We start from the raw sequence: 24,168 nt of genomic DNA, 5'->3' as shown, positions 1-24,168 counted from the left end.
CATAGCCGTTGTGTCTGTACGGACTAGGACGGTTGAATTCCGTATTCGTGGAATGAAAGCCTGTAACGCTAGCCGAATTGCCTTGAGCTCCAGAAGGTTGATGTGGAGAATGCGTTGTACGGGCGTCCAGTGGCTGCTCACTTGAAGGTCTTGCAAGACCGCTCCCCAGCCTTCTAGAGAGGCGTCTTTTGTAAGTATCAAAGGAGCTGAAACTGTGAAAGTGAGACCCTTCGAGATAATGTCCTTGATTATCCACCAGCTGACCGCCTCTTTCATAAGAGGAGTGACTTATCTTGTCATTGAACGATCCCTCTGCTTGGCGCCACTGCATGTCTAGTTGCTCTTGGAGCAGACGCATACGAAGTCTGCAATGGGGAATTAATGGAATGCAAGATGAGATCGATCCTAGAAGAGATTTGTATAAGCGAACGGACAGAGACCGTCTTGTTTGTAAACAACGGGCGGAGGAAATTAATCTCTCTGATGGGCATGCCTTGCAAGAAGTTGTGTCCAGATTGGTCCCCAGAAACTTGGCTGACCTGGAAGGATAGAGGACTGATTTGTCTTTGTTCAGCTGAAGTCCCAGATGTTGGAAAAGTTGTATGCAACTTTCGAGTGCCTTCATAGTTGCCCAAGACTATGGTGCCTTCACCAACCAGTCGTCCAGGCAAGGGAAAACTTGTAGCGAGAAACGCTGCAACTGGTGCCAACACCTTCGTGAATATTCGCGGCGCGGATCTGAGTCCAAAAGGCAGGACCTTGAATTGAAAGTGGCTCTTGGCTACTGTAAAGCATAGAAACCTCCTGTGGGCTGGGTGGATCGGAACATGGAAGTATGCGTCCTCGAGATCCAGAGTGGCCATGTAATCGCCTGGGTTGAGAAGCTTCAAAATGTCCTATAGGGATACCATCCGAAACGATAATTTTATGAGATAGGTGTTGAGCTACCTCAGGTCTAAAATTGGACGCCACTTTTCTACTGTCTTGCGAATGAGAAAGAACCGGGAATAGAATCCTTCGCCTCGTTGGGACAGAGGCACCGGTTCTATTGCTCCTTTGAGAAGCAATTGGTGAGCTTCTAGACGTAGAAGGTGTAGATGTTTGGATTCGGTGGCGCGAGGGGCTCTTGATGGTGGAAGGTGTTGAAACTCCATGGTGTGGCCATACCGGATGATATTGAGGACCCACCGATCCGATGTGATGATCTCCCAGTTGTGGAGGCATTGTGATATCCTGCCCCCACTGGTGTTACAGGGGGCGAAGGAACAGTAGACAGAGCCTTAACGCCGCTATTGATGTTTAGAAGAATCTCTTCCCTGACGTCCCTGTCGTCCTCTTGAAGGCTGGCGAGAGAAAGACGACGATTGGCCCTGGCGCTGAGAATACTGGGGTCTGTAAGATTGCGCTTGTTGTGAATAGGAAGAATAGCGCTGCTGTTGATAACCACCTTTGTACGAAGAAAAACCTCTCCCTCTTGCACCACGGAAAGGTCCTTTGCGATAATGCAAGGTCCCAAGGGACCATGCCGTATCTGTATCCTTCCTGCAGTGCATCGTCCACATGCTTACCAAAAAGCATTTCATCATCAAACGGTAGGTCTAGGATTTTATTTTGAACCTTCGGGCGAAACCAGGTGGCCCGAAGCCAACCTTGCCGTCTAAGGACTGCAGCACCAGCCAAAGAGCGAAAAGCAGGTGTAGCAATGTCCATAGCGCAATCTATGATCTCTGAAGAAGAACGCTCTCCTTCCTCCAGAATCTTCTTTGCGTCAGCCTTAGATTCATCTGGTAGCTGGCCAATGTATGGAGATAAATCGCACCACATTTGGTGATCATATTGTCCCAGAATTGCTAAGGCGTTTGCTGCCCTGACAAGAAGGCTGGACATAGAAGAGAATCTTTTTCCCACATTGTCTAGTCGCCTACCCTCCTTATCCGGTGGTGTGGTAAGGGGCGCCAACGGATTCTTCGACTTTCTTTGGACCGCTTAAGATATGATAGAATCCGGCTTCGGTTGGCCAACCAGACAAGCGGGACCATCAGCAGGAGCCTTATATTTCTTCTCCAGCCACAGAAGAATAGGGATGATTGTAGCTAGAGACTGCATCACCATAATCCCCTCACCCGATACATGTTCCACAATCGGGATAGAACTGACAGCCTTTTTAAAGGGTTCTTTAAAATCATAAAGAAAGCATTCCGATTGTTCATAAGGTATGGGAAGGTCAAAGCGTTTGGAAGCCCTTTCCATGAGGTTATGGAAACCTCGAATGTCCGCTGGAGGAGAATCCACAGGATCTAGCGACGGTGAAGCGGGATCGGGAATGATGTAGTTGTCCCATTCCCTATCTGGATCTGGGGCTTGTCCTACGCTGTGGTCATCGTCTGATGAACCGTCATGCCCCGTGAAGACATTCTGATGACGTTCTGATGGCTCCTGGTCCAAAGGATGAGGAAGGTGAGGCACTACCTTAGTCGGCGGTGGCAGTGATGGCACATGCACCGATTGTTGGTCAGAGATGTGATGGAAACCTCCTCTTATAATCCAACAACATGAGCTGTAAATCAGTAATGAGCGAAGACGGCATGGCTATCCTGCCCTGCTGCAACTGTTCCTGTGGTCTTGTTTGTGGCATGTATTGTTGCTGTTCCATAACATAGTCTTCCGAGTCCGAGTCCTGGTATTTTACTCATAATTGGGATGGACTGTATGCATCCCCATAAGAACCATCCTACTCATCTGAAAATTCCTCCTCTTCTAAAAGGAGTGCTGGAGGTAATGGTGCCACCCTCCGAGGAGATGTCATCTCTGGTGTAAACTTTCTTTTAATTGAAATTTCCACTTTTTGAATCGTCGACGAGGTAGTCGTCGGAGGGATCGTCGATGAAATTTGGACCGTCAACGACGATGGAATGATCGTTGACGGAACCGTCGACGAGCTCATCGTCAGTACCACTGTAGATGACTAAGTCGACATAGTCGTCGTAGTTTGTCGTCGACACCATCGTTGACGTCAACCTCGTCGATTTAGTCATCATCGTCGTCATTGTAACTGGCATCACCTGTAGCGTCGACGATGTTGCTGTCAATGAAGTCGTCGTCGACGCCGCTCTTGTCGACGGGCCAGTCGACGGAGCTGGAACTAACGTCAGGTGAATCTTTGATGTCGTCGACGTACCTGAAGCGGTCGTCGTCGACGGACGGATTTTCTTCTCTGGAGGTACTGAAGCTGGCTTTTTTAACAGCTTTTGTTTCCCAGATGGTGGAGGGGAAATAGAAGGCCCCTGGCTCGCTTTTTGAGTAGAAAGTACCTCAGAAACCAGTCCTTCCCTCTCCTTTGCACCTCTGTGAGGAGATTTTAAGGAACTGCGCCTGTCAGACCTATCAGAGGTCTTTTGTAAGGCCTTAGCGGGGGTCAGCTGAAGTTGAAGGAGACCTACCACTCTTTTGGGATCTCCTCGAAGATGTTGCAGAGGAGGTCTCACTGTCACTGGATACAGCCTCTTTTTGCGACTTTAGCTTTTGTAGCCAGGTTAGTAAACGTCCCTCGCGGTCTCGAAGGGTCTTTGATGAGAAGGTCCGGCAGATTTTACAGTCTGTGCCCTTGTGGTCGGGTTACAAGCAATAAATACAATCTTTATGCCTGTCCTCCACAAAAGCCTTTTCTTTGAACAAGTGGCACAAGTTTTAACTAAAGCCTTTTTCTCCTTGTCTGACATCCGGAAGAGAAATAGCAGTGAAAGATGAAAAAATCCAGAAGTGGAAGAGAAATCTGAGCAGAGCTCAGTGGAGACTCCCTTAGCACAACGTGCGGTAGAAAATCTAAGGCTCTCTCAGTGAGATTCTATGGGGTGAGGCTAATCTGATTGGTTGTTGCTTTAGTTTGGTCTCTTTTACAAAAAGAGGTGGATATGCTACAAAATGAGATGAGGCCTAGGCCTTTCTTTCTCTTTTGTATATACTGCTATGTTATTTTTCTATTTACCGAGACTCCCATTCCGATGACAGGAATGATACAAGCTATGGTAATCTACGAAAGTTCCAATACTGGAGTAAACTACCAAACGTACACATTTCTGAAAACTAGACACCTGGGGGAGTCCAGTGAGGTATGGCTTGCGTGGACCCCCTGATGTTTTCCTACCCGGAATCCCCTGCAAACCTCAAATTTAGCTGAAAATAATCACTTTTTTCTCAAATTTCTGTGTGGGAAAGTTGTAGGATCACTGGGCTTCTAAACTCTATATTTTGCTCCAATTTCAGAAATACATAAGTGTCTTTCAAACCAATTTTTCACTGTTTATATTTTCCCAAATGAATGGCTATATACCGGGTACACAATAAAAAAGCATTGCAAGACGCTGCTCAGTTACTGGCTCTTGGTGAACCTAAAAGTCCTATATATCCCCACAACCAGAAGAATCCAGCGGATGTAACGGTATATTGCTTTAATAAATCTGTCATACTTCGAATAAGTTCCAGGTGAAAACGTTGGCACAAATTGCAGTTTTTTCCTATTTTCAACTGTTAGTTTCTATTAAAAAAACAAAACTTGAAGGATCTACACAAATGACCCCTTGCTGAATTCAGATTTGTGTCTACTTTTCTGAAATGTATAGCTTTCCCGGATCTATTATTGCTTCCATACCCATTAACTGGAAGAGGGTTGAAAGCACAAAAAATTTAAAAAATAGGCTATGTCCCAGATAAAATTCCAAAACTGTGTAAATAATGTTGGTTTTCTGACAAACGTCTGTCAGTCCTTGAATATGGTGAATTCAGCACCACAAACCATTTGTTGATACCATTTGCAGGGAAAAAAACCAGACACTTTTACTTGCAGCACTTTTTTTCCCATTTCTCACCCACCTCCCCAAAAATATACATTTACCTATATTTTGGCTAATTTCTGGGTCCCCTCCAGGGGAATTAACAAACCCTGTGTACCTTTAAAATCCCCATGATGTTAGAAGAAAAGGATGCAAATTTGGCGTGGATACCTTATGTGGTCAAAATAAAGTTACAGGGGCCTAAGTGCGAACTACCTTAAATTGACCAAAAATGACTGAGCAAGGGGAAGGAAAGTCCTAGCAGCAAAGGGGTTAAGAAAGCCCCCTCTAGGCAGTGGGTCGCTCATTGCATTGCATAAATATTCGGGCCGTTCTTTCTCTGTGATCTATCCAGACTCCCAGGTATCTATATGCTGCCACTACCTCTATAGGTTTTCCTTCTATGTATCAGAAGCATTTTCTTGCTTGTTGTCTTGATCCCATCACCACCTTAGTTTTTGCGATGTTGTTCTTTAAAGCGTTTATCCTGCAGTACGAGGCCAGTGAGACAAAGCGCCTCTGGAGGCCCACCGGGGTTTGGTCAAGGTGAATCGTGTTGTCTGCGTATTTCATAGATTGGATTTTGGTGGATGCGAGTTTGGCCGGAAATGCCAGAGTGGCTGCCAGCCACTCCGGCAGGTCTGCTTGGTATCAATTTAAAAGTTGTGGGACAAATATGCACCCTCACTTTAAGCCTCTGTAGGTCATGATGAACAAGTTACTTACCTTCGGTAACAATATATCTGTAAGAAACGTAAGTTAGTTATAGATTCCTTACCTTAGAATTACCCCCAGGCGTCAGACTGTATCCGGCAAGTTTTTCGTCAGCAGTACCCCTGCGTGTCGGTCGGCTCCGAGTCAGTCGTCAGCGTCATGATCGCTGGGATGACGTCGCGGTAGCTACATAGAGGCCGCCCTCCCGCGGTCAGTTCTGTACATGACTTTCCACGCCTGAAGCGCAGAGCCATCCAAGACACTGACCACTGGGGCACAGAACTAGGGCCCTGAAAGTATGTCCTTAACCCTAGAAGTCAGTTCGTAGAACGGGGAGGATGGGTGGGGCGGTAAGGAATCTATAACTAACCTATGTTTCTTACAGATATATCGTTACCGAAGGTAAGTAACTTGTTCATCTGAAAGAAACAGTTTGTTATAGATTCCTTACCTTAGAATAGATACCCCAGCAATACCAACCCCGGAGGTGGGTCAGCGAACCAAGTTCACACCGGAAGGCCTGGAGAACAGAACGACCAAAGAAGCAGTCTCTCCGGACCTGGCTGTCCAAGCAGTAGTGTCTTGTAAACCTGTGCAGCGATGCCCATGTTGCTGCCTGACCAATGTCATTTAGGGGGACTCCTCATACCAAAGCAGTAGTAGCTGCAGTTGCCCTGGTGGAATGGGCGCACAGCACCACTGGAGGCTCCTTCTTAGTCCAAGAATAGCAGGCTTTGATGCACAAAACGACCCACCTGGAAATGGTCCATTTGTGCACAGCCCAACCTTTCTTAGTGCCCATGTAACCAACAAAGAGGTTGTCATCCACCCGAAATGGTTTTGTGCGATCCAAGTAGAAAGAAAGTGCACGTTTTGGATCCATATGGTGGAGCCTCTCTTCCTCTTTCAAAGGATGCGGAAAGAAGGTAGGCAAAGTGATGGTTTGGCCAATGTGGAAAGAAGTAACCATGTTGGGAAGAAAGGAAGGTTGAGGTCTAATTACGACCTTGTCCGGATGGACAGACAGAAAAGGAGGCTTGGAAGACAAAAAAGGAGACTTGGAAGACAGAACTTGTAGCTCACTCACCCCGCGCGCAAAGGTGATGGCCACCAGAAGACCCGTTTTCAAAGTGAGAAATCTTAGAGGACAGTTTTGTAAAGGCTCAAAGGGAGCGCACATAAGATATGTCAGAATCAAGTTCAAGTCCCAATGGAGCATTACGAAGGGAACAGGAGGAAAGAGAGGAGTAATGCCCTTAAGAAATCTATTTACAACAGGTTACTTGAAAAGAGACGGCTGATCAGGGAGCCTGAGGATGGCTGAAATGTCTGAGACGTAGCCCTTAAGAGTGCCCAGAGCAGAGCCCTGCTGGCCCAAAGATAAGAGGAAAAAGAGGACCTCAGAAAGGGGATCCATAGCCTTTGCTGTGCACCATGCCAACAATGTATTCCATCTGCAGGCATATACAGTCTTAGTGGATTACATCACAAACTTCAGGAGGCAGGTCAAACAAAGTCAACTGCCGCCGCTCAATATACACGCAAGAAGGTGGAGGCTGGACAGGTTCGGGTGGAGGACCGTCCCCTGCTGCTGAGACAGAAGATCCTCCCGAAGGGGCAGTCGGATCAGAAGATCGATGGCCATGTTGAGCAGCTCGGGATACCAGACTTTTGGTGCCCAATCTGGAGCCACAAGGATGACTTGGGCCCGGTCACACTTGATCATCTTCAGCACTCTGGGCAGAAGCGGTATAGGCGGAAAGGCGTATAGAAGACCGCAATTCCACTCACGACAAAAAGCGTTGCCTAGCGAGTGCCGCCTTGGGAATGCCAACGCTCAGAATTGCTGACATTGCGCGTTCACTTCGGTGGCGAATAGATCTAACCAAGGCTCTCCCCACTGCTGAAAAAGACATTGCACCTCCGCCGAGTGAAGACGCCATTCATGATCCATCATGCACCTGCGACTGAGTTCGTATGCCCTGGCATTCAGTGAATGCATTCACACACTGGGTAGGTATGCAGCTAGCTATTGCAGCAAGATGTAAGCATATGGAAGAGTACGCTAATGAACTGAAGTGTATAGCGGACTGATTTGATTGTTATTGAAGTATATTACAAATAGCTTGCCCTTTTCTGCATAGCATGCTCTTGTGGTAGGACGCCTAGCCTCTTTGATACTGTTCATGCAGTCTGGTGGAAGATTAAGGTAGGCAAACTCTAAGATTTCAGGTGCCAGATCGCAAGGTTGAGATGACTGGGATCTGGATGTCTTATCTCTCCATGGCTCTGAGTGAGAAGATTGGAAGTGAGGTGTAGTTTTTGATGAGGAACTACTGAGAGCTCTAAAAGGGTTGTGAACCGGGGTTGTCAGGCCCATGTGGGAGCAACTAGGATCAGTGTCAGGGATGCCTGTCTGAGCTTCCGAACCACTAATGGAATGAGTGGAAGAGGTGGAAAAGCATAAGCAAATATCCCTGACCAATTCATCCATATTGCATTGCCCTTGAACAATGGGTGTGGATGTCTGGATGAGAAGCTTGGGCATTTTGCGTTTAGGTTTGTGGCAAATAGATCTATGTCCAGAAAACCCCACATTTGGAAGAATGGGAGAAGAACTTGAGGGTAGAGTTCCCTTTTGGGGAACTGTTGTCTTTGACGACTGAGCAGATTGGTATACTGATTGTTAACTCCTGGAAGGTGTTCTGCAAGGAGATGCATTTTGTGACGTATGGCCCATTTCCAGATCTGTGCTAGTTGTGACAGCTGGCGAGAGTGTGCCCCCCACCCCTGTTTTTGTATGTAGTACACTGCTGTCATGTTGGCTGTATGGATCAGGACAGCTTTGCCTACTAGATGAACTTGAAACGCTTTGAGGGCTAGAAAAATCGCTGGCAGCTAAAGATGATTTATGTGAAACTGCTTTTGCTGCAGGGTAAACATGTCCTGAATTGTATGCGTCTGGAGATGAGCTCCCCAACCAGTGAGCGATGTTGTCTGCTGTTAGCACTATTGTGGAACCGGGTTGATGAAGGGCCTCCCTTTTGAAAAAGTGATGGGTGCGGCATCCACCAACACTATATCTGATAACAGACCCTGAGCCTGGTTCCACTGATAGGCTAAGCACTCCTGAAGGGGACACATGTGAAGTCTTGCGTAAGGGACTATTAGGATGCAAGACACCATCATCCCTGTAACTGCATGTACACTTGAGCTGGCAATTAGTGTTGAGGCCGAAACTGACCGAGTAGAGTCTGCATATTGCGGATTCTGGTCGGATTGGGGTAGGCCAAAGCCTTTTGTGTATTTATTGTGGCTCCCATGTACACCTGTGTGTTGGATGGCTGTAGACGGGACTTGGACTGGTTTACTGTGAATCAAAGATTGTGAAGCAACTTCACTGTTTTGTGAGTGTGACGTAGATAGCTTTCTTGCGAGCTGGCTTTTATGAGCCAGTCGTCCAAATATGGGAAGACGTGAATGTGTTGTCTTTGAGGATGAGCTGCGACTACTGCTAGGCACTTGGTGAAAACTCTAGGTGTGTTAGTTACTCTGAATGGGAGCACTTTGAACTGATAGTGCTGTCCTGCTACTATGAACCTGAGGTAACTATGGTGAGCAGGATATATTGGGATATGGAAATAGGCGTCCTTTAAGTCCAGAGTGGACAGAAAGTCGACTTGTTAAAGGAGCGGGAGCACTTGCTGGAGTGTGACCATGTGAAAGTGGTCCGACTGAATGTATAGATTTAGTTCTCTGAGATCTAGTATAGGCCTGAGAGAGTCGTCCTTCTTGGGAATCAAGAAGTACAGGGAGTATACCCCAGCCCCTTGGTATTTTAATGGAACTGGTTCTATAGCCCCTTTCTCTAACAGAGAGAGAACTTCTTGCTTTAGAAGGGTAAAGATGTTCCTGTGACATTTTGCGTGATCTTGGAGGAATGTTTGGGGGAGAATCTGTAAATTCCAGGCAGTAACCATATTGGATAATTTGTAAAACCCATTTGTCTGAGGTGATTTTGTTCCAGACAGGGAGAAATTGGGAGAGTCATCCACCGACAGAAGTGGAATGATCGGAGGGTAGCGGAAGGAAGTCACTGTTTGTCGTTTGCGGGGGAAGTGCGTGTTGTGTTGCCTCTGGCTCTTCCCTTACCATTGTTTCCTCTAAAACCTCCTCTGAAATAACCTCTTGATGAGGGTGATTGGTTGTTGCCCTTGTAAGAGGATTTTCTGTGGAAATATTTTTGGAGCCACCCCTCTAAAAGGAGCGCCAAAAGGTAACTGAAAAACCCCCATGTACTTTGCGACATCAGTGTCTTTCTTCATTTTTTCCAGCGAGGTGTCGACTGCTGGACTGAAGAGGTGTTCCCTGTCAAATGGCTGGTTGAGAATGGAGGTCTGTACCTCAGGTTTTAACCCTACAACTCTCAACCATGCATGTCTGCGTAGCAGTACACTGGTGTTTATTGCGCGCACTGATGTGTTTGCTGCGTCTAGGGCGCACTTGATGGAGGTATTGGTGATAAGTTTGCCCTCCTGTATAAGATCATTTGCCTTAGATTTATGCTCATCAGGCAGACATTGCATACTTTTTTTAAAACTCATTGTATTGATCCCTATCATATCCTGCCAACAAAGCCTGAGCATTGGCAATGTGCCAGTGATTAGCTGCTTGTGATGCTACCCTCTTGCCAGAGGCATCAATTAACAGACTCCTTGTCAGGAGGAGGGACCCCACCTGTGCTCTGCGAGTTAGCTCTCTTGCAAGCATTAGAAACCACAAAAGAGTCTAATATATAATGGTTTATATTTCTTTTCAACCCTGGGCGTGATGATTCTGCCCTTAAAGGATCTTTGAAAACCTCATCTGCGTGTTTAAGCATCCCCATAAGTATTGGCAGTGTATGTGTAGTTTTTTGAGGAACTAAGGGTCTCAAACAATGAGTCCTCCTCTAAAACCCCCATATGTAGTTCTACCCCATGGTAATGAGCAGCCCTATTAAGAAGCTCAATGTAGCCTATATTGTCATCAGGTGGTGATGGCCTGGACGGGTATTAGTCAGCATCAGTATCTGTGTGTGGGTCAGTGTGATAATCCTCCCATGGGTCAACATCTTGTGGCCTATCCTCATCCCCATCATCCTGTGGGTCGAGTGATAGTGGTGGTGGTGAATTAGTGGGTTGATAAGTGATTGCGGATTAGTAGGTGAAGCAAGTGGAACATAAGGTGGTGAAGTGTTAGTACCCACATTCCTTTACTTTAGAGGCATGTGGTGCTCATCGTGTTGGCTAAGCTTCCTTTTTCAGGCCGATTGGCATGAATATGTCCAGTATCGGGGTTAAAAAACAGTTCCTTCTGTTTTGGATCTGAAGGTGGAATTTGAGACCGAGGCTCTTTTGGCGGATTCTTTTTATGTTTGCTTGTCGTTTTCGGTGCGAAAGTTTCGGCTCTGAACTCTTCGGTACCGAAGATTTAGTCTTCGACAAAGATGGAATGTGGACCAGGACATGCTTGGATTTCGGCCCCGAGGATTTCGGCTCGGCACCGGTATGGGGCCAATTCGGTCCCGAGCCGGAAGGCTTCTCTTTGTGCTTCTGCGCCGGGCCCGCAGGTGGGGTGCTCGAAACTTTTTCCTCGGTGCCGACCTTGGCCTGCTGGCAGAGGAAGGACCGGAGCCTTTTTTTGTGTTGTTGGGGCAAGTGGGCTTCTGTACTCACGGTACGCTGACCCGGTGTAACTTGCTCCTCTTCTTCCATGTCGGAGTCGGCTTCGGACACGGAGATGTGTTCTTCTTCCTCGGCTCCTTGAGCTTGTGTTTCTTCTCGGTTGGAATCTTCACCGAAGATGTCCGGTACGGAGCCGCCTTGGTGTTGCATCTCGTGCCCAACAGTCACGAAGCGTCTTCTATGCTCGAAACGATCAGCACGCGTCGCAGTTTTTTTCGTCATGTTCCGGGGACAAACAGAGGTTGCACACTTCGCAAAGGTGGGTGCGCGGAAACTTAGTGCGACACCCGGGACAGAGTCTGATCCTTTCGACTGCTAGCGAGCTTGACGCGGGTAGGCCCAACAGAACTTCACGAATTTTCCCATCGAAGATCTTGGGAGTCGAAACGATACGCGGAGAATGGGAAACGCGATCGAGAGAAAATAGCGTTGAGGGCAGTGGAGTGCGCATCAAAGGGAACCCGAGAAACGGTACCGAACAGGAGAGCATCAATTCACATCCGAACCCAATGGCGGAAAAAACAATCTAACAATGGAGCCCATGCGCACTATCACTGAAAGGTGAGTCACCTACCTCGAGACTGGAAAAGACTTCTTCGTAGAAAAACAAAGTGCAAACATCCGGAACCAACACTAGATGGCAGGCTATGCAAAGCATGTGATCTACAGCTCACATGCCTCGAACATTGTAGTTTTGCGCGTTTACTGCCAGGACATGTAAATCACATGTCCAACCGGAGTCAAATTTGGCACCCCGCCTTAGGACTTGGTAGGCCTGCCAGAGGGTTGATTTACAAAGAAGTACAGGGTAAGTGGTGGTCTTGCCATTGCTTTCAATGGCAAAGTCAGGCTAGCAGCTCAGGACTGCTCTACAAGTCTGCAGTGGTTAACTGTGGGACTCGTTTAATTTAGTGAACCACCAGGGTGGCGCAACCAGTGATGCAAGCCCTAGGATACCCCTCTAACTTACCTGCCCTGGGTACCAGGGCACCATATACTACGGACTTACCGGTAAGTTAGCCATTTCCAAATGGGGTACAGCCAATTCGACATACACTTTAGGGTCAGGGCACTGGCACAGAGGTCTGATTAGCAGCCTCAGTGCACACTCTAGGAGTCGAAAAACCAGCAGCATCAGTCGAAAAACTTGGGGGTGACCATAAAAGATGAGGTATTACCTTACACCACAGAAAACTCAATACTACACAAGAAAGGCAAAAGATATAGATCCTTCACTGGCGCAGGACAACTGCGCTCAGGGATTTTTTTCACTCTCCTCCATCTCAACGCATCCCTTTTTCTACTGAGCTCGAGTCTGGGCTGGTGTCAAGCACAAGTACAGATTACCCCTTGTTACTTGTTCATGAACTCTGTTTAACAGTACTGGAGTGGAGAGGTGTGGCTCACTGGTTAGAGGCGGCAGACCTGTAAGCAGAGAATCGGCCAGGGTTCAATTCCCGACGCGGCAGGGTCGTGGACCAGGGTCAAAACGGACTCGATAATTCTCGCCTCGGTACCTACTCTAACCAGGAACACACTCGGCAACTCTGGGCATTAAGCTCGCCTCATTTCTACAACGGCCCCCCACAGACGCCGGGGATGCCTGGTTTCACCTTGGAGATACCCAGAAAGGGACCATCTCACAGGGAAAACCAGGACGGGTTCCCCAGCGGTCTTCAGCGCCAGGATACTCCATGGAGTCACAGTGCGCTTTACAAGTACACCTACATTTACATTTACTCACATTTTTTCACAAAAGACTCTATAAACAGAGACCGGCAGCTGGTCACTCCCTCTTCTGGGAGATGCGCAGGATAAAGATTTTCTCCTGATCGGGCTGCCACTGCAGCAGGAAGCAGTGGAGGCAGTTACTAGGAGTCTGTGAAGGGCTCGGGCATCACTGCAGTTCTCCAGATGGCGACAAGCCTACTTCTGGGATTTGGTTGAGATGGGGCACTGAGCTGTGGAGTCGAGAGTCATGGACCAGCTGGAAAAAGCCTTCTTGAGGTGGTAGAACTCTAGGTTGATGCTAGGTTGATGCTGTGACACGGTCTTCTCACACACAATCTGGTGTCACATCAGCATAGTCCGTTCAGGCACAGTTTAACAGTGCAGAAGCATAAGACACTGGGGCGCAGTTTGTCGATGCCATGTTTCCCAAGTGGAACCACTTGCCTAGACCGACTGGACTCGCATTCCTAGAGCATGTAGATCACTCTCAGAGAGCGGGTAGACCTTCAATCTTTCAGGGTCAAGCTGCTTCTGGCACTCCATGGACAATCGCAACTCCTGCAGGTTAGCCAAGCTCCCTCCCTCTCTTAGCAGGAAGGTTGGCTTCAAAGCACTTCGAGATAGGGGGACAGCTTATTTTTTCCATGTAAGACTCAATATGATATCCTCTCACCTTTGGGAAGCTGGCTGTCAAGCAGAACCCAGCTCTAGCTCTGGTTTCACAGCAGACCCCCGAATACTGTGGAGCACGCTCTTCCTTTGTCAAACAAACAAATAGTGGGGTCTGTGTTACCCACTTTGTCTGCACTTTAACTGGATTGGGGTGGTGGTTCTCTCTAAAGTGCTCTCCAGGCTTTTCTCCAGACAAAAGTCTTTGTGTAGAGTGATGTTCCTCACAGCAGGTTAGTCTCCAGCCTAAAGTACCCATAAGAGATGTACAAAGAGGTGTGATATTTCTGCTCCCGGCTATTAACTACACTGAACACTTATCAAGAAAAAGACAAAAGTCTGGACTCACCTGAAAGGCCCTTTCCCCCTTAACAACAGACTGCAATCCCATCCTTCACTCCCACCATCTGTGTGTGGTCAGGAAGACTAATCAGCAGTCTCTCTTAGGAAAAGGATGCAACTGAATTTCTAAAGGAGACTAGTCTCCTTTTCCCAACACCTGTCTCTAGGTCTCCTCCCTCCAACTTCTACAAAGCCAGCAATGCCCTTCCACTATCTGGCAAAACATCACCACCTCCAACTAGTGCATAGGAAAATGGACCACGCATACCTCCATTGCTCTGGTTCACTCATACTTTGCATATAACACACAGGCCACATACACGCATAGGTAACTGTAGGAAGGTGGATATCTGACTATGGTTACCCCCAAATTTTTGCCTAGTGTCTAGCTGGTTTTTCGACTTAGTTGGCCTGAGATCCTGCCATTCAGGACCTCAGCCCATCTGCTCTCTCTTTAAAATGGACTCCATGTACCCTAGGTACATACCCAATTGGTTGGATCACCCTGTCAGCCCCTGTACCAGTGTACACTAGGTACCCAGGGCATTGGTGTACCCAAGGCCTGCCAAGGGCTGCAGCATGTATTATGCCACCCCAGGCTTGGCCTAACAATCTGACACAACTGGCTGATCACTCAGCTGGGGTAAGTTGGTGTAATCACCTCTTACTTAGGTGTAGTATACCTATACCTAACCTTAAATGGGACACCTGGTAACCTCTAAGTCACTCCTATGGCAGGCCTTAACAATCCTGAAGGCAGAGTGCTTGGTTCCATGTGAGATGGTGCTCTGGCATGAGCTGAGCCTGTCTGCAGTGGTCGGAACAACTTCCTTCTACTGTTTCCAGATATCGTCATACCATATACTCTTAAGTGCATTATGAACCTCGCGGTTAAATGCTATCTTTGGTTTGGCTTTATCAAAACATGTCGAGTAAGGTGTCATACGAATTGGAATACTAACCCCTCGCCAATTCTGGCGACGGGGTTAGCATTCCACCCTTCTAGAGGGACACGACATGTACAGTACCTGAAACCCGGGTAAAATCAGACATAGCCTCAGCTCCACAAAATGGATGCTGCCACCACAGACACAAGTCTGCCCTCCTGCTGCTGGGAGTCCTTCCAGCTTGGGAGGTGTGGACAAAGGGTTTCCTGCCAGGGGAGGTGCATGCACCACCCCAGACAGGATTTTGTGTATTGGTCAGGTAGGGCTTGAAAGAAACCAGACATGCCTGTGGCTCACAAGGAGCCTCGGTGCATATGCCAGTTCAAACCGGTCCTGGGACACACCAGTCCCGGGCCTGGGGCGAGCTGGACAAAGGATTGGGGGTGTAACCACCCCCCTTCCTGGTCCCACCCATAGGGAGGGACCTAGCAGGTAGTCCGGCCCCTAGAATCCGAATAAAGGTAGGAGCTGTGTCCTAAGACTTCAGACATCCTGGAATCAACTTGAAACTAAGAAGAAGACGGGAACTTCGACATTCTGCTGCACAGAAGACTGAAGAAAATCTCCCCTGTGGTCAGGGAGTGACCACCTTGCTAACGCAAGCACCATCCAGCGAATCACCGTCTGCTTTGCCGCCGCCTCCCGCCGGAGCCCGAGCCCAGAGACTGACGAGACCTGGACCTCCAGACCTCTCACCGCCCGATCCACAGTCCCTGCAAAGAGGAGACCCGTGGAGGCACCGAGACACGTGGAGCCAGCCATCTTGGAACGACTACGACAAGCTGACCAGTGCAACAACCGAGGCTCCCTCCAAGTTGTGCTTTGGGTCCTGAGAAGCCCAACCCTCGAGCAGCATCTGCACCAAAGGTGAGCCCTCCAGCATCTCCACGATCTGCGTGGGGCCCTTCTGCAGTTTGCCACTCGACGCGCCTAACCGGTTGCTGGCCCGCTGGCTAGTGGCCATCTTGGCGACGAAATCTACGACAAACACCGCTGGTCTGGTTGCTCCAGACTGGCCCTTGCTCCCCTCCAAAGGAGCAATCCCTCTGACCTTGCTGGTCAGAACCAACAGCTGATTTCCGAATCCTCTTGCAATTGCTTTTGCCAAGGCTTGTTTGCTTCGATCAAGTCGCCGACACCGCCGACAGCGAGAGCCTGCGTGGGACAGCTCGTGAGCCGACTCCTGGACGTCGTCGACCTCCAGGGACCACGTGGCTGCGGAGACAAGCTACCCCTCATCACCTGTTTGCACCCGACATCGCCTGGTACCCACCTGGTGCCACGCTGGTCACTGGCTAGTGACTGTGAACACTGTCCCCTCTGCTTACAGGTCTTCAACATCTCCGATCCACTCTTGGATCCACTGCATCTCTTCCCGACCGACCGCCTGCAGCATCTTTGTCCCAGGCTCAACGGAACAGATAGAAGAAACCCGACGCACTTTGAGGCCTATGCACCCGCTTCCTGTGGGTGAGGTAAAGCTGGTACTCCGGTGCCCATGTGTAGTAATACATCTCTAGTGCCTGTGTTCCAAATCTTAAGTTCCTAGGTCATCCGGAAGATTCCTTTTGCAGTAACTTTGTACTTTTTACGCACCCATTGAAACCTATGGGAGCACGCGTGTGACTATTTGCTCTGCACACGCCACCCGTGGACCTCCTGGTCACTAACTGACGTTAGCTCCTTGTAGGCCCAGCGATTCTAGAGGCCCTAGGCCTTTTCCCTTTTCTGTTCGTGGTACTTATACCACTATTTTAGTATATGGTTTGAGTGGCCACCAGGGCCTATCCATATAAAGTGCAACTTCTGTGTATTCTACTGTAATCTTGTTTGACGATTTGTGCTCCTGTGCTCATAAAGAGACTAGGGGTTACTTTGAGAAATAAATACATATATATTTTGAATATATATCTGTGTGGTGTCCTTTCATTGGTATAAAAGGGGGTTACTACTGGTAAAACAGCTTGCTTAACACGCTTCACGAGTTTAGCCTCAAAGACTGCTTAGCCTACGCTACCACTAGGGCAGCTAGTCCAAAAAGGTTGACTTACAACCACCCCATAAGGGTTGCTTGGCATGGTACAAGGTGGTCACTAGAACTAGTGAACAGCATATACCAGGCCAACTTCTCACATTGGTGAGCAGCGGTTGGATTTGAGCTTGCTGTGTTTTACCATTGTAATCTCTTGGTTACCAATTGAAAGATCACATAGGTACCTGTAGGTACATATAAAACAAGATTAGATATACATAAGTTCTACTGAACTTAGTTGTTGTAGAGCAAAGGGAGTAGCACACCCTGACTACAACTACTAGATAGGTTTAGTAGGTAAACCCAAGTGTAGGTAGATTGCAACACATCCACCCACACTTAAGAGCAATGGCCGGGGCAGAGGGGTCCACTGTACCCATCTCTGTTGAGAGTGACCCCCAGAGGGCACCAACCAGCTTTGCTACCCTTAATCAGAATGAGCTCAGGCATTTGGCAACTCTTAGAGGCCTTAAACAGCCCAAGAACCCAAACTCTGCTGAGCTCAGAGAGCTCTTACAGAATGATGAGAATCAGAGAGCACTCAAGAAAGCTTCCCAGTTAGCCCCCTTAGGGACAGGAACAGGAGGCCCCCCTTCTGAAGATGCCACTGAAGTACCCCTTCCCAATAGTCACCCCTTAGATGGGATGCCTACCACAGAGGATGAGAGTGAAAAGGATACTGACAGTAGTGAGGATGAAGGGAGAACTAGCCCAGTGCCAAGTGTTATACTTGGCCCAGCTAAACCAAGGCTATTGGGGACTGACAGTGGGTTCAACCCACTGGATCTCCCCAGTGGACTTAACACAGGGCTGGGAAGGCAAAGGAATCGCTCAGGTGACTCCAATGCTTCCCATGGCTCTAGAGGCTCTCAAGGTCACTCCAGGAGAAGGATGACCACCCCTCAGAGGAGGGAACATGAGGCCAAGATGCAAGAGGCCCAGCTGAGGATCAGGAAGCAGGAGCTAGAAGTAGCCCTGATGGAAGAAAAACTGAGCAAGGCTAGGCAGCATAGAGAGAGTGGGTCTATACCCACTGGTGGCAGCAATGTCCCTAGGGACAAAGATAGGGTCTTTGACAATAGGAACCTGTCCAAGATTGTGCCCCCCTACAAAAGTGGGGATGACATCCACAAATGGATGACTGCTCTTGAGAGAGCCTGCAAAGTGCAGCAGGTTCCTGAAGACCAGTGGGCAGCAATCTTATGGCTCTCCTTTGAGGGGAGAGGCAGAGATAGACTCCTCACTGTTAGAGAAGAGGATGTCAGAAATTACAGAGTCCTGAAGAGTGTCCTAGTTGATGGGTTAGGCTTAACCACTGAACAGTACAGGTTAATGTTCAGAGACACCCAGAAGACACAGACTCAGGACTGGTCTGAATATGTGGAATGTGCCACTAAGGCTTTGGAGGGTTGGTTGCTGGGAAGTAAGGTGTCTGATTATACAGGATTGTACAATTTGATGATGAGAGAGCAGATTTTAAGTAATTGTCAAAACCAGCTTCTCCATCAACACCTGGTAGACTCAGATTTGACCTCTCCCCAAGAATTGGGAAAGAGGGCAGATAAATGGGTCAGGACCAGGATCAGGCCTAAAAACCAGGGTGGCGACCAAAAGAAAGATACCACCAAGCCTCAAGAGAAGGGTGGGGATAAAGAAAAAGAGAAACCTTCCTCAGGGCCCCAAAACTCCACACAGGGTGGTGGGTCCCAAGCTCCCTCCTCTACCACAGCTAAAAAGCCCTACTGCCATGAGTGTAAAACTCCTGGGCATTGGAAAACTGACAGCGGTTGCCCAAGGGCTAAAAACAAAACTGTTCCTCCAATTACTCCTGTCACACCACCTATTACTGTCAGCAGTAATCCCCCAGGTGGTGGGAGTGCCCCCAGAAATCTGGGTGGGTTTACTTGGGGAACACAGGGGGACCCTGGCTTAGCCAATTCCCCTACAGCAACCACTCTTGTCTGTGATGGTGGCATGGGGTTTGCCAACTTCACTGCCTGTCCCAACACTTTGGGTAGGTACAGACAGGAGCCCTACATCAATGGTACAAAAGCTGAGGCCTACAGAGACACTGGGGCTAGCATCACAATGGTGGCCCATTGGCTAGTTCCCTCTGAGCAGCTTTTGCCCGGTTTCTCCTACCAGGTGACTAACATTGATGGCAAACAGAACAGTCATCCCATGGCAGAGGTATGTCTCAGCTGGGGAGGGGTCACTGGCCCTAAAAGGGTAGCAGTGTCCCCAACCTTGCCTGTAGACTGCTTACTGGGGAATGACTTAGAACTCTCAGCTTGGGCTGGAGTTGAACAAGACACCCATTCTAAAATGGTAGGCCTTTCACAAAAGGGTAGGGGGGTTGTGCCATTCACAACCCCTGTCCAAATAGATTTCCTCCCTGAAAAGGTTGGAAGGGCAGTGGTAGCCACAGCCCAGGCACAGACAGACTTCCCTGTAGGGACTGGCAGAGCTGTGACAGTCACAGCTCAAACACAAACTGAGTGCCCCCCTGAAAAGGTTGGCAAGGCTGTAATGGTCTCAGCCTATACTCAGACTGACATAGGTGTAGTGAAGCCTGAAACAATGGATCACTCCACACAAACTGAGAGTAGTGGGGAGGAAGAAAAGTCTCCCTCTCCCCAGACATTAGGAAAAGGTCAGCCTCCTCAGGGATCTGACCTCACCCCTTGTGAAGGAACTGCCCCAGAGGTAGCCAGGCCTGGCCTGGCAGAGCCTCTGATGTCAGTGGCCCCTTCCAAGGTGGGATCCAGTCTGGTGCAGGTAGCCTGCCTCTCTCTACCCTGCCTCAGTCAGCCCAGGGCTGCAGAGGTCAGGGAGGCCAGTGGACCCCCAGAGGGCCCCTGTCCACAAGAACCCCCCCATCAAAAGAATGAGGATTGCCTGGCTAGTAGCCCTAGTCAGGTGATGGGTAAAAACATTCCTGAGGGATCTCCTTTACAGGTAGTTAGGGACCTCCCCCAGGGGGATTCTGTTGGGCACAGGCAAACATGGGACCTTAGGGCCCCAAACCTGACCTGTCCCTCCAGTAAGCCCACAAAAGGGACCCAGCCTCCAGCTTTAGGTAGCCAGAGGCTGACCCTGAGAGCACAGTGCAACTCAGTTAAAGAAAGAAAGGCATCCATGGTGGAGGATGATTGGAGGAAGCTGAGGCCTCACTTTGAGGACACTCACTTCAGTACTCCATCTCAACACCAGCCTTTTACTTTGCCAAGACACACCACAGGTAGAGATTCCCTATGGTGGAGACCCTCTGATACCCTTAGGGTGAGGGATTGCTTAGTGGACCATGAGACAGGGGGTAACCATGCCAGTGCTGGTTCCTCCTTATATGGCCACTTGGGCAATATAGGCTTACCTGGTCAAGGTCAGCCTTATCTCCCTTCGTTTGGGGGGGGGTTGTGTAGGAAGGTGGATATCTGACTATGGTTACCCCCAAATTTTTGCCTAGTGTCTAGCTGGTTTTTCGACTTAGTTGGCCTGAGATCCTGCCATTCAGGACCTCAGCCCATCTGCTCTCTCTTTAAAATGGACTCCATGTACCCTAGGTACATACCCAATTGGTTGGATCACCCTGTCAGCCCCTGTACCAGTGTACACTAGGTACCCAGGGCATTGGTGTACCCAAGGCCTGCCAAGGGCTGCAGCATGTATTATGCCACCCCAGGCTTGGCCTAACAATCTGACACAACTGGCTGATCACTCAGCTGGGGTAAGTTGGTGTAATCACCTCTTACTTAGGTGTAGTATACCTATACCTAACCTTAAATGGGACACCTGGTAACCTCTAAGTCACTCCTATGGCAGGCCTTAACAATCCTGAAGGCAGAGTGCTTGGTTCCATGTGAGATGGTGCTCTGGCATGAGCTGAGCCTGTCTGCAGTGGTCGGAACAACTTCCTTCTACTGTTTCCAGATATCGTCATACCATATACTCTTAAGTGCATTATGAACCTCGCGGTTAAATGCTATCTTTGGTTTGGCTTTATCAAAACATGTCGAGTAAGGTGTCATACGAATTGGAATACTAACCCCTCGCCAATTCTGGCGACGGGGTTAGCATTCCACCCTTCTAGAGGGACACGACATGTACAGTACCTGAAACCCGGGTAAAATCAGACATAGCCTCAGCTCCACAAAATGGATGCTGCCACCACAGACACAAGTCTGCCCTCCTGCTGCTGGGAGTCCTTCCAGCTTGGGAGGTGTGGACAAAGGGTTTCCTGCCAGGGGAGGTGCATGCACCACCCCAGACAGGATTTTGTGTATTGGTCAGGTAGGGCTTGAAAGAAACCAGACATGCCTGTGGCTCACAAGGAGCCTCGGTGCATATGCCAGTTCAAACCGGTCCTGGGACACACCAGTCCCGGGCCTGGGGCGAGCTGGACAAAGGATTGGGGGTGTAACCACCCCCCTTCCTGGTCCCACCCATAGGGAGGGACCTAGCAGGTAGTCCGGCCCCTAGAATCCGAATAAAGGTAGGAGCTGTGTCCTAAGACTTCAGACATCCTGGAATCAACTTGAAACTAAGAAGAAGACGGGAACTTCGACATTCTGCTGCACAGAAGACTGAAGAAAATCTCCCCTGTGGTCAGGGAGTGACCACCTTGCTAACGCAAGCACCATCCAGCGAATCACCGTCTGCTTTGCCGCCGCCTCCCGCCGGAGCCCGAGCCCAGAGACTGACGAGACCTGGACCTCCAGACCTCTCACCGCCCGATCCACAGTCCCTGCAAAGAGGAGACCCGTGGAGGCACCGAGACACGTGGAGCCAGCCATCTTGGAACGACTACGACAAGCTGACCAGTGCAACAACCGAGGCTCCCTCCAAGTTGTGCTTTGGGTCCTGAGAAGCCCAACCCTCGAGCAGCATCTGCACCAAAGGTGAGCCCTCCAGCATCTCCACGATCTGCGTGGGGCCCTTCTGCAGTTTGCCACTCGACGCGCCTAACCGGTTGCTGGCCCGCTGGCTAGTGGCCATCTTGGCGACGAAATCTACGACAAACACCGCTGGTCTGGTTGCTCCAGACTGGCCCTTGCTCCCCTCCAAAGGAGCAATCCCTCTGACCTTGCTGGTCAGAACCAACAGCTGATTTCCGAATCCTCTTGCAATTGCTTTTGCCAAGGCTTGTTTGCTTCGATCAAGTCGCCGACACCGCCGACAGCGAGAGCCTGCGTGGGACAGCTCGTGAGCCGACTCCTGGACGTCGTCGACCTCCAGGGACCACGTGGCTGCGGAGACAAGCTACCCCTCATCACCTGTTTGCACCCGACATCGCCTGGTACCCACCTGGTGCCACGCTGGTCACTGGCTAGTGACTGTGAACACTGTCCCCTCTGCTTACAGGTCTTCAACATCTCCGATCCACTCTTGGATCCACTGCATCTCTTCCCGACCGACCGCCTGCAGCATCTTTGTCCCAGGCTCAACGGAACAGATAGAAGAAACCCGACGCACTTTGAGGCCTATGCACCCGCTTCCTGTGGGTGAGGTAAAGCTGGTACTCCGGTGCCCATGTGTAGTAATACATCTCTAGTGCCTGTGTTCCAAATCTTAAGTTCCTAGGTCATCCGGAAGATTCCTTTTGCAGTAACTTTGTACTTTTTACGCACCCATTGAAACCTATGGGAGCACGCGTGTGACTATTTGCTCTGCACACGCCACCCGTGGACCTCCTGGTCACTAACTGACGTTAGCTCCTTGTAGGCCCAGCGATTCTAGAGGCCCTAGGCCTTTTCCCTTTTCTGTTCGTGGTACTTATACCACTATTTTAGTATATGGTTTGAGTGGCCACCAGGGCCTATCCATATAAAGTGCAACTTCTGTGTATTCTACTGTAATCTTGTTTGACGATTTGTGCTCCTGTGCTCATAAAGAGACTAGGGGTTACTTTGAGAAATAAATACATATATATTTTGAATATATATCTGTGTGGTGTCCTTTCATTGGTATAAAAGGGGGTTACTACTGGTAAAACAGCTTGCTTAACACGCTTCACGAGTTTAGCCTCAAAGACTGCTTAGCCTACGCTACCACTAGGGCAGCTAGTCCAAAAAGGTTGACTTACAACCACCCCATAAGGGTTGCTTGGCATGGTACAAGGTGGTCACTAGAACTAGTGAACAGCATATACCAGGCCAACTTCTCACAGTAACACATATTTGGGATGTTAGAACTAGGATCTGGGTTAGCGCACAGAAGCAGAAGTTTACAGGAGTATGCTTGTAGGGGAAAAAAAAGTTATGGTTACTGCTACCGATTCACAAAACAGTACCCTGCCACCAAATGCTAAACCAATGATAGGGACAGCAGCCAATGGCAGATAAATGAAGGCATGCTTGGTGAGCGCCTTTAGATCAAGTCCATCACTCATGTCAAGGGATAGGCCTAGCCCTTCACACACACACTCTGGATTAGCATGAGTATGGAGCCAAAAAATAAACCCAGGATGACAGATACTCGCAGTGGGTACTCTGGATAGGGGAAAATTCCCGTTCCAACAAAAAAACATTTTATCCCCTTAAAATGTCATAAAAACATTATTTAAAATAAAGGCAAAGTACTAACCCAAGCAAGCAGAAAAACACTGAAAACAAACAAATCAAAAATGTAAATAGTGACCCCCGTTACCACCATCCATGAAAAAATGTAAAACCAGTTTCTTGGGTGCCTCCTAAACCTAAATGACTCAGTATGACACATGAGGCTTTTTAGGTGGTTGGTGGCTGAAAGGGAAGACGTTTAATTTGTTACATTAGTTTGCTGCTTCAGTGAACCACCTATGTGATGGACATTTTCTGATAGGATAATCATTGTATTATTGGAGAGAGAGGCGGGACAGGAGTGTGAGCTCAAACTGTAAAAACAGTGATAAATAGATGCTGGTAAAACAGTAGTGTAATCAGCACTGATTATTTAGTAATCAGTCATGGGTGGGCTATCTTCCAAAACGTAGGCCTACCTGGATTTTACATTCAGCTTCAACTAACTGCAACTTTGTTTGGGCCAATTCAAGCTCCATTTCACGCAGCTGATTCTTCAGAGCCTCCTTTTCCTCATCTGCGTCCTCATCAGAACCTTCTTTGGCAGAAATAACAATCTTCACATGTCCCTCTTTACTGAAAAATTCACTGCACCGCTCACAGCCGTCGACCTTTTGCTAC

The 24,168-nt window shown here is 48.9% G+C and overlaps 1 protein-coding gene across 2 annotated transcripts in view; it reads right to left on the bottom strand.

Moving 5' to 3' along the window:
* RABGAP1 (RAB GTPase activating protein 1) overlaps window positions 1-24,168 on the bottom strand; it is a 1,076,978-nt gene that overhangs the window by 15,691 nt on the left and 1,037,119 nt on the right. For both annotated transcript variants that reach the window (XM_085612417.1, XM_085612408.1), the window contains exon 26: window positions 23,967-24,164. In XM_085612417.1, the coding sequence (XP_085468543.1) occupies window positions 23,967-24,164 (198 nt within the window). The remainder of the gene's footprint in view (window positions 1-23,966; window positions 24,165-24,168) is intronic.

Source organism: Triturus cristatus, chromosome 1_2, assembly GCF_964204655.1.
Source record: "Triturus cristatus chromosome 1_2, aTriCri1.1, whole genome shotgun sequence".
Taxonomy (NCBI): domain Eukaryota; kingdom Metazoa; phylum Chordata; class Amphibia; order Caudata; family Salamandridae; genus Triturus; species Triturus cristatus.
The sequence above is the reverse complement of the archived record's forward strand: the minus strand, read 5'-3'. Positions and strand labels throughout refer to the sequence as shown.